Source organism: Gopherus evgoodei, chromosome 8 (assembly GCF_007399415.2).
Source record: "Gopherus evgoodei ecotype Sinaloan lineage chromosome 8, rGopEvg1_v1.p, whole genome shotgun sequence".
NCBI lineage: Eukaryota > Metazoa > Chordata > Testudines > Testudinidae > Gopherus > Gopherus evgoodei.
In genome coordinates this window covers 25,927,110-25,943,190 of record NC_044329.1, presented here as the reverse complement: position 1 = coordinate 25,943,190, position 16,081 = coordinate 25,927,110, and the positions used below count along the sequence as shown (strand labels likewise).

Here is a 16,081-nt window from a genome sequence, read left to right as displayed (position 1 = left end):
GAGTGAGCATTAGCCCTACTCGTCAACCTACTAACCCCAAATCAAAGGGATCAGGTCCAGTCTTTTTTCTTAACTGTTGAAGACTAAAAACTATTAACTTTGTTACTTGTGAACAAGCTTAAGGATGTCACCTGCACAGAAAGTGACAAAACCATAGCAAGTCTCTGCTAACTTGATTAAGTGGATCCAGATCCAGACAAATACCTTTGATTTTAGAAATTCATTAGTTCTTGTTAATTCAAGAAGCTGTTTTTCCAGGGAAGCAACATTCGCTGAGAGTGATGTTTTCTCCCTGACTGCTGCAGTTAGTTTTGCTTCAGACTTCATGAAATCCTCCTCTAGAGCCTGGAGTCTTTTATCCTGCTCTCCACGTTCTCTCACTAATGCACGAATCTAGAGGAAACAAGTTGTTTGTTAGAAATTAGAGGAGTGTAATAAATATTCAAACAAAAACAAGTTCAGTTTGAATGATGTCCATTGTTCTCCTGTGAAGACAGATTATCCTTTGTTATAACAACTTTTAACTGTTAGAAAAAGGGAAAGGACATGTGAGTGTTACTACAGAAGATCTTTACCCGTCATTAAGTTTAGTGGCTTTTGTATCCTTAGCATTTTATCCGGCTACTTTGCCCTACTCAGTTTATTTCAGCCAGGGTGCAAGTCAAAAATAATCTCATGGTTTCTCTAATTTGCCACATGAGCAAAACTGGCCCTCTGGATTGAAGGGTGGAAAGACACTTATGTCAACACCACACCCTTAACAGTGGAGAGAAGCCAAAATATATAGTTTTAGTAGTGAGAGCGAGAAGTTTAACATCCCCACACTTGAAGTTTGTATCTTAATTCCAAAGCTACACCTTCAGCAATATCCCACCTTTTGACAAGAAAAAGCAGTTTCTCTCATTCGCTTTGAGATATTTGCTCCAGAATGTATTGCTAGTCTAGAAGATTCAGATGAATTCATTAATGGAATGAGCTAAGATATTATGAGCATGTTATAAGAACCTTTATAGAACAGGCAATGCTTAAATCAAAGTGTTATGATTTTGTACCACTGACAAACCTAGTAGTTAGTACATAGTTATTTTGATAAAATTTTGCTTTGGTCATTTTACAGACCTATTCATAAGCTTAATCAATGTGTCAGGTTACATATTTTGTTAGCTAGCAATTTTAATTCCTTCCATGTGAAGCCAATAGTGGTCACGTAATTTAAAAAAAGCCATAAAGAAATCTGTTCATACCTCTTTCTCAAGCATCTTTTGTTTTTTCAGCTCTTTCATGATGGTTGTATCCTTTGGATAGGAGAAAAGCATGTAAGGGTTACATATTCTCATACCCAAGAGCACAAAAACTAAGTACTAACAGGTATTCAGTTAAGGTTGATTACTCCATTGCAGGGTTTCTTGAAAATTACTGACAAAATAAACTGCCACTATGAGAACCATATTGGACTATTTGAACTAGTATGCTAATCATAAGAATTTTATATTGATTTACATAATATAATACTGAAAACCTGACACTGAAGTTGTGTTAGCAAGACTTCCTACCACTTCTCAAAACACTTAACTTACTAGCCCATAGGGTTGTTTATTTTTTTAATTTAAAAAAAAAAAAAAACAACCCCCCCCTTCCCTCAAAACTACAAAATATTTAATCGACTTTCACACATTAAGTGGTTCTACCCCTTCTCTTCATGGGTGGGCTGGGGGGGGAAAGGAAAAGAAAGTGTGAGTCAGTCTCTCTCTCCTCCCCCGAATACCCAAGCATCCTTAGTATTTGGGGCCCCCCAGCCTCTTATGTCCCCATATTGGGGCTTTCTGCTTTTCACTTTATTCTGTGGGAAAGGCAGCAATAGCTACTTAGCTCCTCTCTCTCCCAGACTCTAAACAGAAAGAGCAGCACTTGAATTGTCTATTCCTTACCTCTCCCTTCTCAGGAAAAAGCCATCACCTCTCCAACCACAGGTAGAGTTTCTATTGACCCTGAGCAAGTGGATTATTCCAGGTCTGACTAAGCTACATTCCATTTAAAAGAAAAGGACTTCTTTCTTAGTCCCTACAGGATGGGCATAAGGATAGGCCTTGAAATAAACGCAGTTATCCTATCCAACGATTCAAAATTTGGAGAATGCATTGTTTTAAACACCCAAATTCAGAGTGGACTAAAACTATAGGTTGGCCAAGAATTAATAGTATGAATATAGCTATACCAGAGACAAAAAAGAGTCTTACTGTTGATCCCAGAGATTTAAGTCTTCTTGCAGTTTTGGGCAAGCAGTCATTCATTTCACTGTTCAAATTCTGTTGATTTTCCATTTCCCCTGTGGAGACAAAGTTTCACCATACTAAAAGGTCAAGATTGAGTGACTGTTTTTGTGGAAAGACTACATTTGATAGAGTCTTTGATCTTTGTTAGAATGCCCACCTCAAATCTGAAGGTTTGATAAAACTATAACTATCTTCTATACCTGGCACATTAGATGGACACCATCAATTCACAGTCTATTCAGTTTCTATTGAATTTACCACCCGTCCTGAGATATACACTCAGGAAATGAAATATTGCCACTTTACAGCTTACTGTAGCTCCTCAGTTGCAGTGTGAAGGAGAAACTGACTATGCAGGTAGGTGGATGGAATGCATGAAGTGAAAAAAAGTCCAATGTTTCAATGAAAATAATGCAGTATTACTGGAGGAGGGAAATTCAGATAAGCATATTTTTCAAATTGCTGGCAGCCTTTTAAAATAGAAGCAGGTGGTTAATGAACCAACGTGAAGCAAAAGCAAAGTACAGACCATAATCTCAAGCACTGAGAAAGCAAACCGAAGCAGCAGTGTGTCAGGACCAAGGTCACGTTTACGCTACAACGGCAAGAGAGATACAGCTGTGCTGATGGAAGAAGTTTTCTGTCTATGTAGTTAATCCACCTCTTCAAGAGGTGGAAGCTTCGGTCAACAGAAAAATTATTCTGCATCTACACAGGGTTAGGTTGATCTTACTATGATGCTTAGGATGCAAAATTCAGCAGCCCTGAACAATGCAGCTAGGTTGATCTAATTTTTAAGTATAGACCAGGTGATAGTTTCAGCATTGCAAGCCCTTTGAAACTTTGTAATTGCAAGTTTGTCAAGCTGTAGGACTACTTACCTTTCTGCTTTCTAAAGCGTTGGGATTTGTCAAAAGACACAGGTCCCTTCAATGCCTCTGAAGATTTGACTTCATAGGACCCCGGTGATGGGGCATAAGCTAGAAATGAGGGAATGAGATGTTCAGCACAGGAGAGAACACTAGTTATGAGAATCTGAAAGAGGAGAGAGAGTTATATTTATGGATTGATTGCCACCAGACCTATACCACATTTCTCAGTTTTTAATCTGCACAAGAGATATCCAAATAAAAGCGCAGAAGACAGACAGACATTGCTTGTCCAAGCATTCTGCAGATCATACCTGCAGTAAAGTTATGCCCATAGCAGAGCATTCATACCTGTTTGTGTATGGACCACCACCATAAACTAGATTAGTGGTCTATACTCAATACCGCAGAAAGACTTAAAATTAGTGCATTAAAGTCTATTCAAGTAGTTATTGGAAACACAGGAGCAATTAGAAGACAATCTTGTTCCTTTAAGACTGGATCAGCCCTATTTCAGCACTGTTGTTGGCACTTTGAATGGCACAAACTTTCAAAAGGTAGTCCCTTCCACTTTAAGAGGGAGGCGCATTTGAACTCTGCCATTTTTCCAAGTGCATAATTTTTAAAAACTGCTTGCAAAAGTGTCTTTGAAGGGAAACAAGAAAGATAGGAGAACACACCGGCATGGATTCATCATTGCTCTTACACTTTCAGCTGGCAATATCCTGTCCTCGGTGGTCTCAGAATATGGCAAGCTACTTTAAGCGAGTCTGTCAGCTTGTTTCAGTTTCCAAGGCTGATTAACTGACACTGAGGTCAGGGATTGAATGGATATGAATTGCCACCCTCTGACCTCTCCAAGTATATTTTGGTGGGACTGTATATAAATGCAGTCCATCACTAATACCTATTCTGAGAGGCAGTTCTTAGACAGTCAATTTCTTAAAGCTCTATATTAAACTGTCACCAGTTAGGATTTTGTGGATATAATCTTTGTTTTTTTATATCTTGTATTAAAGCTTTAATTAACAAACAAACCATCTAATTAGGTGCCCCTTTATTAGTGAGGGGGTGGCCTGTATCTGTAGTTCCATTTCAAGAAGAAATGAGATTCCACGCTAAGAAGATTGGACAGCTACAGTGACCTTTGGTTGAATGGAAAAATTGTAGTCAGTAATATTCAGTGTAAAAACACATTACTGCTTCATGACATCAAGTACTAAAAAGCCAAAAAGAGATGGAGGGACTGCTGTCCTTGGATGGGATATGATCTAAACAAAAAACAAGTTATAAAATTTCTTCAATAGTTTGGACCACCTTCTTGACCATGTTATAACATTTCTGACAACTGCACCAGTGTAGCAAGCACATGCCTGGGGCAGCACATGCTACGGGGAGGCATTCCGTCCATTCTGCAGAGTCAGAACGTTTTGGGGGGTTTTTTGGCGCTAGTTCTGGGCAGTGCAGAGAGAAGCCAGGAGAACAGAGAACACTGGCACCTGCAGCCTGCAGCCCTGGAGTACTCTGTCCCCAGCAGGCGCAGGGCCATGGCTTCTCTCTGGCTTAAGCCGCAGCCCCACGCCTGCAAGGGACCGAGAACACCAGCGCCCTCATCCTGCAGCCGCAGAGTTTTCTGTCCCCAGCAGGCATGGGGCCATGGCTTCTCTCCCCTGCTGGGCACTAGGAGGGCACCATGGTGCCCACAGGCATCGCGTTGGAGACCACTGCCATAGAATTTATCCCAGAAACAAGATTAAAGCATATATGTTTAGAAAGATCACAAGCAAAGCTCAGTAGAAGCAGCATCATCTTTTCAGAGTTTCACAAATGACTGGAAGCCACAGTCAAGGAAGATGAAGCTTGCGGTGCATCAAGTGACAGTGACCCACAGAATATTTACAGTGCAACTACAGAAGTCCCTGTCAAGCACGCTTGTGACATACAAGGCTTTGGAGCTGTGCTCCAACTCCAGGCAAAAACCTGCAGCTCCACTGCTCCGCGCTCCAGCTCCAGGCTCTGCTCCAACGCCCTGGTGACATACTCTGAGTACTCTATACCAGGTATAAATAGGTCATTTATATTCCAGTGAAGACAACCGAGCAGCCCTAGAAAAAGTTGAGCAGTTAGGCCAGGTTCCAATGCATGCAATTTCATCGCTCACAGTCCAGAGGATGTGGGTAAGGAGGTGCCCTTTAATCCATAAGCATGAGCTTGCTACCTTACTGAAATAAGTCTGCTGACAGTATTCGTGGTAACAAAAATTCAAGTCTGTCCACATATTTACACCAGCGACACCATCACAGGAACCTAACCAGATCAGCCACAACATCTACAGTTCATTCACCTGCACGTCCACCAATGTAATATATACCATCATATGCCAGCAATGGCCAATGTATATAGCAAAGGGACAAACTGGCCAATCCCTATGTAAAAGGGAAAGTGAACACAAGTCACATATTAGGAATGGCAATATACAAAAACCTGTAGGAGAACACTTCAACCTCCCTGGACACACAATGGCAGATTTAAAGGTGGCCATCCTGCAGCAGAAAAACTTCAGGACCAGACTCCAAAGAGAAACTGCTGAACTTCAGTTCATTTGCAAATTTGACACCATCAGCACAGGATTAAACAAAGACTGACTGGCTAGCCAACTACAAAAGCAGTTTCTCCTCCCTTGGTGTTTACACCTCAACTGCTAGAAGAGGGCCTCATCCTTCCTTGTTGAGCTAACCTTGTTATCTCTAGACTAATTCTTGCCTGCATATATTTATACCTGTCTCTGGAAATTTTCACCACACACGTCTGACGAAGTGGGTATTCGCTCATGAAAGCTTATGCTCCAAAACGTCTGTTAGTCTATAAGGTACCACAGGACTCTTTGTCACTTTTTACTGATCCAAACACGGCTATCCCTCCGATCCTTGAGAATAGCATTGTTGACCTGAGACCTCTTTGAACAGACGTTTGAGCGTGCGCAGAGCCAGAATAACCTTTGATCAAGGGCTGGAGGCCATGGACAGCTGCCCGCCTGGATGCTTGGCAATCCATTTCTTCCAGCGCTGCACCAACGCCAACCTTCAGGAGTTAGCAGTAGGCTAGTTAATCAAGGCACAAAGGCAGGCAAGCCTGGGAGCCTACGGGTGCCTCAGGGACGATTAACTCAGCATCACTCAGCCGGGTGCTATGACTAGTGAGCACCAGCCCAGCCAAGCAGCTGTACCAGGCCCTAACGGGAGGCTTCAAGGACATCATCAAGGCCAGCCGCCCCGGCCCCCAATCGCCTCCCCTGCAAGGCCACAGAGCACCCTTAACCCTCCCACTCCCACGGGGGCTGGGTGCACCCTCCCCCGCAAGAGCCACTAAACGCCCAGGGCTAGCGACAGCACGGCCGGGTCCGCCCTCAAGCTACCCAGGGCGCGTGCCCCACGCACGCTCACCAGTGGCCTCGTTAAAGCGCTTGAGGGGGGCCTTGGGGAAAGCCATAGCTGCACAGCGCTCAGCCCCAATTACCACTCACGCTCGCCAGGACCAGCTTCAGATTCAAACTGCCAACCGCCTTCTTAACACGCCCCGACAGCCAATCACAGAACACCGCCTGAGAGCCTGTAGGCCACCCAGCCAATCACCGCCTCTGCCTAGAGTATGCGCACCAGATCCCACGGGAAACAAGCGATACCAGCGCATGCGCGGAAAAGAGGCTGGAGGGCGCGTGCGCAAAAACTGCAGTGCCTGCCATGGAGCATGCGCACCGCGCTGTTTTCGGAGCGGAAGGAAGAAGTGTACCGTGAGCTGAGCGGTGTGGGGCCCGTTGAGTCCAATGTCGGGTCCCTTTGAGGAGCGGAGCGGGGCGGTGCCCTGCGCGACTCCATGGGGCTGCTGGTACCAGACGCTGGAGGAGGTGTTCATCGAGGTGCAGGTCCCGCCGGGCACCCGGGGGAAGGACATCCAGTGCGACCTGCAGAGCCGGCACCTGGCGCTGGCCGTGCGCGGCCAGGAGGTGCTCAAGGTAGCGCTGGGAAGGGGGAGGCTGGCCGAGTAGGCTGCCAGTGGGGCAGGGCCCGGCCTAGGCCGCAGAGCTGAGGGGGAGGCCCTAGCAGTTGTTGCAGACAGTCAAGCCCGGCGGCGTGCGTTTGCTCTGGCGCTGGCTCGCTGACCCTTGGTCCTTACTGCAGGAGGGAACGTGTAATCTCTTGCTGCCCTTGCTCGCACTGCTGGGGAGCCTTGGGGGAGACGCTGCTTCTAGCCCCGTGGTATTAGACGGGGGGGGGGGGGGGTTGAGGGCCCATGTGTCGTTGACGTGGCCCTCTGCGTGGTGTCTCCTTTGACTATAGAGTCTCTGGTGGTTGGGGTGTAGCTCCTGCAGATTTAAAAACTGTTTGTTCTAAAATTCAATACAGTAACTTCTCACTTAACGTTGTACTTATGTTCCTGAAAAATGCAACTTTAAGTGAAACAATGTTAAATGAATCAAATTTTCCCATAAGATGGAATGTAAATGCAGGAGGACTGGGGGTTTCCAAGGAAAATTTTTGGAGGCATACAACAGGCATTGTATACTGTACTGTGGTGGGAAGTGCCCCTGGCTTACCCCAGGGGCTTAGGGCTGGGGGTGCAGGAGGAGGCTCAGGGCTGGGGCAGGCAGGAGGTGCAGAGCACTTACCTGGGGCACTCCTGTTTGGTGCAGGGGGTGTGCAGGTTGCGCCAAACAGCGCAGCCTTGCCCCCATGGCCGTGATTCTGGGAGCTACCACCCCACTCCTGGCAGGCAAGGCCACCCAGAACGCACAGGCTTTAGGGGCTGCAGGGCCCTGGTCAGCAGCTCTAAAACAGCTTTCGGAATGTGAGCACTAGCCAGAGGACTCAGGAGAAGCAGGGGCAGCCAGGAGCTGGAGAGAAGCAGCGCTTTCTTCTTCAACGCCAGCTAGAGGGAAATGGCTCTTTCAAGAGGAAATCGCCTCTGCAGTTGCACCGCTCCTCCTGAGTCCTCCGCGGGGCCGTGCTCGCAGGGCAGCATTCTGAAAAGGGCTTTAGAGCTGCAGGCCAGGGCCCCGAGAGCCCTGTACACAGTTCTTCTGGTCTAGACCTGTGCAAGCTCGCAAGTTTGTCTTTTCACTAACAGAAATTGTTCCCTTAAAAGATATTATCTCACTCTCCTTGTTTCTCTATGTTCTGGGACTGACACAGCTACAGCAACATTGTAAACAATTCAGAATATTGCCTCATTTCTCAACCCATGAGGTTGATTATTTTCCATTTAAGAGAGATAGTAAGTAACTTTATGCCCAAGGTCTTAATTTTTTTTTTCTTTTTTACAAAACCTGCTAGCATGTTTCTTGTTTGGTTTTGCTATTTTTGAATAAAACAAAAAACAGTTAAAACAGTTTTGAGGGAATTACAATACTTCCTTGCAGTGCTTGAAATGAAAACTGTAGTATTCTACTAGTACGAGATAACATAAGTGGAACTGAGTTTCTAAGGTGCCACAAGTACTTCTTCTTTTGGAGTAGAAATAAAAGCATGGGGGTCTACTCCTTCACTCCTCAAATTAGCACAATTGACTTCATTTGATTTAAGCATTTGAAGATGGAGACCTGAGATTTCCCCTTCAGTACAAAATGCTGTACAAATAAATAATAAAAATCATGTATTGGTAACATAGGTAATGACTTTTAAAAATTTTTGTCTTGGCACTGTCCCTTTAATATTTTTAGTTACTGTGTCTAATTACAAACAGTGTATTACAAATTTTCTCTTGAATATATTTCATTAGCAAACAGTAAAACACATTTAATGATGATGAATTGTAGAGTATCCATAGGAATGAAAAAATCAGCTTTCTAATAAAAAAATATTAGAAATGAGAAAGTTTTCAAAGTTGTTGCAGTGCAAATTCTATGGTATATGTATAAAAGTTTTTGTTTCAGTAGTTAAAAGCAAGACAAATCCTACAGTGTATGTATCTTAGTACTTCAAAACTTTCTGACTTTATTTCCTTTCTCATTGGAAAGCCCATTTGCTTTCCCATTGGTGCTGGTAATTAGCAATTCTTTGCATCATTATAATTTATTTATATTGTGCCATAGGTGTGCATGGCACTTTACAGACATACTGGAACCTTGATGGGAAGTCACATTAAAATGGGAATCCCCTACCCCCCCACTGAGAAAGACAGTCCCTTTCATTGAATGGAGATACTGAAACAGTGACAGGTATTTTTATTGTATTAAGCAATTATTTTTAATAACTATTTTTACTTACTTTCTTAGGTATAATAATCATTGGAGCTTTTCAGTACCAGGTTGCCCATAGTTACTTTTTAAACCATAGGAGGTTTTCAAACTTCTGTATAAACTGGGAGTAATGTTTTGAGATTCCGTATCAATCAGATTTTGAGAGACTTCCATTTTACATAACCTTGTAAATGTCTTTTTCAGGGTAAACTCTTTGACTGTACAATAGCTGATGAAGGGACATGGACGTTAGGTAACTATCTGCTTCTTTTACATGAAATTTTGAAAGACAGTTAAATGTCTGTGTATGTTCAAATCTTTCTCCACATTAGATTTCATTTCTTTTTAAGAACCAGAGTGTACTATAATTGTGTCATGATCTGCTTTTTTCAAACATACAGTTTTTAGATCACAATACAAAAACAGCCTAATGATGTCTTTGGTTTTTTTAGAGAGAGTTATAGAAATTAGAGAGAATTATCGAAATTAGAGATGAAAGGAAAATACTGTGTTAAGTCATCTAGTACATTCCCTGTCAATGCAGGATTGTTCCATTAGTATACTTCGGAGTGCTGGTTCCATTCACCTAGTTGTAAAAGTCGTGAGCAATCAGGCGTCACTGAGAGACTGTTCAGTTTTTTTTCCCCTTTGACATTCAGCCTAAATTTTCCTTTTCTTAATTTTATCCCATTACTTCTATATCTCAGTATGCTGTCCAAAGTAATTCCTTGCCCTTGTTAGTGTTGAGCATTTTGAAAGTTGTTACCATGACCTCAGCTTCATTGTTTTCCCTTAGCCAAGATGCACATACAGTAACTCCTCACTTAATATTCTAGTTATGTTCCTGAAAAATACAACTTTAAGCAAATCCAATTTCCTCATAAGAATTAATGTAAAGAGGGCAGCCTTAGGTTCCAGGGAAATTTTTTTGCCAGACAAAAGACATCTATACACATACAGTATAAATTTTAAACTATTTTTAACAAGCAATTTAATACTATACTTAGGATTGTGAAGCTTGGTTGAGGTGGTCGAGTAAGAGGGTGGATCATCTGGCTGCTGTTCTTGCTGAACTTTCCCAACTTGTAAAAACACATTTAGAGATTGTTGTTTTGCTATTTTTTTTTTTTTTTTTTTTTTTTTTTTTGGTAATTTTCTTTATAGCAAGTCATTATTAATCACTTTGGAGCTGCGTTCCCTGTCAGGATCATCATCACTAAGGATTTGCAAGCCAGCTTCAATCATTTGGAAAGCTTCAGAAGGGTATTTGGCAGTCAAATTTCTTGGGCCTCTTCTTCCATTGCTCTCATCACCTCTAGTTGCATTAGATCTTCATCGTTTAGCTTCTCTCTATGTGAGCAGAAGTTGGCTTCTTCCACCTCATCAGTACCTGCTTTCTTGACTAAGCCGAGTATAGTGGGGACAACATCTTTAAATCCTTTTAAGTCATTGAAACATTCAGACCGCAACTTCCCCCACACACCATTCGTGCATGCCTGAATAACTTAGGCCCAGGACTCACCAATGTTATTGAAGCACTTGAGGATGTTTTTGTCAGGCCAAAATTCCTGAATTGTAGGTTTGTCTTCCCCATCAGTGCCTCTGATGAGCTGGTTGAAACTACGGCCTAAGTCATACGCCTTAAATGCAGCAATGGCTCCTTGGTCCATGAGTTTGGATGCGTGATGTGGTGTTAGGTGGCAGAAAGACAACTTTGATGTTTTCGCACAGGTTGTCCAGACTGATTGGATGAGTTGGTGCATTATCAATAAGCAATAAAATCTTGAAATCAAGATTTTCCTTGGCACAATATTCCTTCCATGCAGGGACAGCATAGAGAATCAGCCATTCTGAAAAAATAGCTCCAGTTATCCATGCCTTCTTATTGAATTTCCAAATGACTGAAGGGTGTTCCTTTGCGAGCTCGTGATGTTTTGGATTGATATACTGTCAGCAGTTTCATGTTCATATCTATGGCAGCATTACCACCTAAAAGCAAGGTTATGTGGTCTTTAGCTGTTTTAAATCCAGGCGCTGTCTTCTCTCGGGAAATGTAAGTCAGCTTAGGCATTCTCTTCCAGTAGAGGCCTGTTTCATCAACATTGAAGACTTGCTTAGGGGAATGGCCGCCTTCCTCAATTATTTTCTTGAGATAGTCCAGGAATTTTTTAGCTGCTATAGCATCGGCCCTAGCTGCCTCACCAGCCATTGTGATGTTATGCAGGTGGAAGCGTCTCTTGAACCAAACTATCCTTGATTTGCCATGCACATCTCTGTCTGTGATCCTTCACCTTGGTCTCTCTTCAAATTGTCATACAAATTTTTTGCCTTAGCCTGTATTACTAGCAAACTTAGTTTTGGTCCTCTGTCCACACTGAAAGAAGACACTCCATTATTTTCCAGAAAACTACTTCTTGATCGACTTATTGCAGTAGCACTAAGTGATGTTACACACCGAGCACTAGCCCTGATCTTGTTGGCATTACTCTGTATTGTTCTCAGAGTGGTCGGAGTAAGACCTAGAACGATGTCAATGTCTACCGCATGCTCGCTTGCATCAAAATGCCTTAATGTCTAATTTACTACCCAGACTAATGGTTTTCCTGGTTTGCTTACTGCTAATGGTATTGCTAGGTACTCCACTATCACTTGCTGGATGTTTTTGACTCATGATGCTGAGTGATACTCCTCTGGACGGTGCATGCATGTGCTACTCTTTGCTCCCTTCAGCCTGGAGGGGTTGGGGTCATGCAGCATCAATCAACTATTGAAAGAGAGAGAATTTGGAAAACCCATGTCATTCTCCATGGTAATCTGTTCCCCTACTGGAAGCCCTGTAGGTTTAGGCTAGGACTAGTTATGGAGTCAGTTTCATTGCACGTTCTTACTTTCATAGGAGCCCTGCTGGAAGAACAAAGGCCTTCTTCCAGGGTGCTCTGGAAAAACTGTCCCTGCTGTACCTCCTATAGTAACCAGGCACTCAGCACCAGGGCAGCACTGCAGCCAATATAGCTGTGACTGTTGTAAGAGGAGGAAAATAACATCTGCTGTAGGGCTGTGCCCCTCCCTGCTGTGTGCATGCAGGGGCAGAGAGAAGCAGTTGGCATTGAAATGAATGGCAAATCTCCCATGGATTTCAGACTTTCATGGGAGTAGGGCCAGGCTCTGTGCATCTCTAGGCAGCTTCTCCCCCTTGCTAGGGTGAAGCAGGGACTGGAACGCTATTAGCTTGCTTTGGGCCAGCTCTCACCCTGTGTTCTTACCCCCTTCCCGCAAAAGGGGGGGGCGGAGGAGAGCGAATGGAATGTTGTGTATTCAGGCGCAAGACAGCAAGGCAGCATTTGCAGGTGGCTGGTGGCCTCGGGCGGAGCTTCTGCAGGCACTTGGCTTGGCATCCTGTTCCCAAGCAGGAAGGAGGGCAGTGGTTGGGCTATAAAGCAATAATGAATTGCTGGAGTGTAGTGTGTATGTAGAGTGTGTTTACAAACATACAGTAGTTGGGAGGGGCCCCTGCCTTACCAACACAGGCACAGCCCTCTGCAGACAGTGAGGTGGGCAAGGAGGCTGAAGGTGCCACCTTAGGCTAGGAAGCACCTTGAGTAGCAGCAGCAACAGCTTCCCCCTTTGCTACTCAGGTAGAAGCACAGGTACCGACTTTGCCCGGGGGTTCTCAACCCCGGCTCTGCCCCAGGCCCACCCTCATTCCACACCTTCCCCCAAGGCCCCACCTGCCTCTGCCTGCTCCTGCTACACGCCCCCCACGAGCACGCTGTGTCCTTGCTCCTCCCCATTTCCCCCCAGCCTCCTGCAAGACAGCTGATTGCAGGGGGCAGGAGATGTGGGGAGGGGAGAGAGGGGAGGCACCGGTAAGGTGGAGGGGAGCTGATTTGGGGCCGGGGGGGTAGGGTTTAGACCCACCATGGTTCCGAGCTCCCATGAGAACCAGCTGCTCTGCCAGAGAATCCTGCAAGCGGTAGACAAAGCAGGTGGCCAAATGTTATAAGGGAACATTGCGCAACTTTAAACAAGCGTGTTCTCTAATAGAACAGTGAGGTAACAATGAAATGTTAACCTGGAGGATGTTAAGTGAGGAGTTACTATATTTAATTAAATTAATCTTTCCTCATCAGTCAGTCCCTCTAGAAAGGTTCCACTTAGTTTGGAGGGAGGAAATATGTATGTACAGTGTTCTAAACATACGAATAAAGGGATCTTCTTTTCCTTAGTTTTCAAGTTTTCTTATTGCACATTGGTCTGGACGTCTGAGTTTGTCTTCATTTTCAGTGAATGAAATATCTTTTTGCACAGCCTTTGAGAATGAAGTTTCACCAGAAAGTTCACTAAAATATTGTTAAATTTGGCTGAAAAAGAGTATAGCACTAAGTCCAATGATTATTTCTATTTTTCTTATGAAGAAGACAGAAAATTGATACGTATTATTCTAATGAAGACAAATAGAGATGCTGGAAATTGTTGGACCTCTCTGTTAGAAAATGAGTATGCCGCTGATCCTTGGGTACAGGACCAGATGCAGAGGAAACTTACACTGGAGAGATTCCAAAGAGAGGCAAGTCAGAGGACACTGATTACTGTTTGTGTCCTATTTATACATATTATGCACAGGTTATGGCCATGAAACTGAGAAAAATTCTTTTACATTCATCAGAGATACACAAAGTTAACCCATTTGTACTATTTTATTTTAACCCATTCTGGTTGATTTGTCACTTAATGGGTTGAATCTTCATTAGGATAGCAACCTTTGCCTGTAGGATGCCATTCTGTAATTTGAGAGAACCTAAAACTCTTCTTTTAGAATTTAAAGAAGGTATTCGTTTTGGAAAGTAATGCATAGTTCATTTAGAATCTTGGCATTTGACTTCAGTGAAAGTTGCAGGTACCCAACAGCAGGAGAATTGAGCCTTAAAAGAGGACCTGTATATGGCAGTCTCTCTCTTAATGATTACATAGCTGTATTTAAAGTTTACTTTTCAAAATCAAGTCTCCTTGAGTATATTTATACAGAACACACAGTCAAAACTTTGTTTTGAAGACAAAGGAGAATAAACTCACTGGGCAAATAATTCCTTCCTCTATTTTGAGTAGATTTCATGCTAAACTTATTTCCCAGCACTGTGACTACTACTTATAGCACTTTACCATCTTTGTGTATTGGCATTATTCCCACAGCTCTGCTGAATTACTATAGTTTAACAGTTAGCAAGTGCTGAATCAACACAATTTATTTAACAAAAAACAGCAGCATTTTTATAAAAACGAGCTGTCTAGTACTGCAGGAACTTCCCCTTTCAGATAACAATTTAAAGGGACATTGTAAAAGTCAACAGCTGTAATATTTAACCCTGCTCCCTAATAACATTTAAAAGATTTTCTTGATATGGAAATCTAGCTGCCTCCTAAACTTGGGATGGCAAGAGCCTGCAAACTCACTTTTGTAGCTGGGCAAGCCACCAACCATAATCTCAATCTCTGTGTGTGTAACTGCTGATGTGTGTGTGCAAAAAATTTTCACTCTCCCTGGATAATTTCAGCTGTGCCAATTCCCAGGAACATAACAAGCAGAAGGTTGTGTGCTTTTATCAGTTCAGGAGAATGTTAAAAAACTTAGATTTATATAGTGATATATTGAATACTAACCTTTATATGAATCTTTTATCTCTGTACAGAATCCTGGCTTTGACTTCAGTGGGGCAGAAATTTCTGGGAACTACAGCAAAGGGGGACCCGACTTTTCCAAACTTGAAAAATAAACTTTTCAGCTGTGTTCCAAAGAACCAGAGAAAAATTCTGTGTTAAACTGAAGGAGTGGAATATGTCGTTGCTAAAGACTTCACCTGTCTACAGAATGAGTATCGAATACTGTCTCTGTGGATAGTTTACAGAGGATTCTTTTCAGTAGGATCAAGGCAAACAGCAAAGCTAGAGGCTCATTTTTAATTGTGTGCTAACTTTGATATTAATGAAAAATATGCACACATGATATATGTACTTTAAAGGTGTCGACTGTTTTAAAGCAGTATGGATTTGTGGAAATATTCCACTGTGACGTGAAAGAGGCACAGTTATAGAATGCTATATAAATGTCAGGCACTCATCATCTTGTGGAGAATTAATCCTACAGGCAAGCCACTTACCATTATCCTTAAATTTGAAAGACCTGTATTTTTCTAAATTTTAAAAATGTACTTTTGTAGCTCTCATTTGGTTAGCAGCCCTCTGATGTGTGTTAGTAAATTCATTCTTAAAACCCCAGTGGTGGAAACAGGAATATTACTCTTAGATACATAAAATAAGTTTTGACATTTTAGTGTTGTGCCAAATGTTGCTGAAGGACAGACAGCATGGTAGCAGAAAGTCAAAAGGTTTAGGCTGAAGCCTGGGTTTCAGTACTCGTAGGTCTACTTACAGTATAATAACTTCATATTCTTTGTGGGAGAAGAGGTTTTGGTTTCTGAAAGGGTGCCTGTAGGATGTTGTGTACTTAGAACTTAAAACTTTTCTTTTAGAATTTAAAAAACTTCCCGTGTGAGAGCTACCATATTGTACCTCTTCCTGACTAACACTGAACAAAATGTTGACTTACATACCATTGTGCAAGAAAATAAATGTGCAGTTATGCATTTCTATTGTCCCCACTTAGTGTACAGTTTGAATTTAAGAAAATATAAATTTTACTTACAGGT

The 16,081-nt window shown here is 42.8% G+C and overlaps 2 protein-coding genes across 3 annotated transcripts in view; one reads left to right on the top strand and one right to left on the bottom strand.

The window, feature by feature from the left end:
- Positions 1-6,680, bottom strand: part of HMMR (hyaluronan mediated motility receptor) — a 28,330-nt gene extending 21,650 nt beyond the window's left edge. For both annotated transcript variants that reach the window (XR_004001486.1, XM_030571435.1), the window contains exons 1-5: positions 6,586-6,680; positions 3,155-3,253; positions 2,238-2,326; positions 1,245-1,295; positions 205-393 (exon numbers count right to left, since the gene is read on the bottom strand). Coding sequence is in view for 1 of the 2 variants with exons in the window: in XM_030571435.1 (XP_030427295.1) it covers positions 205-393; positions 1,245-1,295; positions 2,238-2,326; positions 3,155-3,253; positions 6,586-6,631 (474 nt within the window). In the remaining variant the exon portion in view is untranslated. The remainder of the gene's footprint in view (positions 1-204; positions 394-1,244; positions 1,296-2,237; positions 2,327-3,154; positions 3,254-6,585) is intronic.
- A 201-nt stretch (positions 6,681-6,881) lies between these two features.
- Positions 6,882-16,081, top strand: NUDCD2 (NudC domain containing 2). The gene is made up of 4 exons (XM_030571438.1): positions 6,882-7,154; positions 9,582-9,630; positions 13,793-13,944; positions 15,065-16,081. The coding sequence occupies exons 1-4, from the start codon at positions 6,966-6,968 to the stop codon at positions 15,146-15,148; spliced, it is 474 nt and encodes a 157-aa protein (XP_030427298.1). The 5' UTR covers positions 6,882-6,965; the 3' UTR covers positions 15,149-16,081.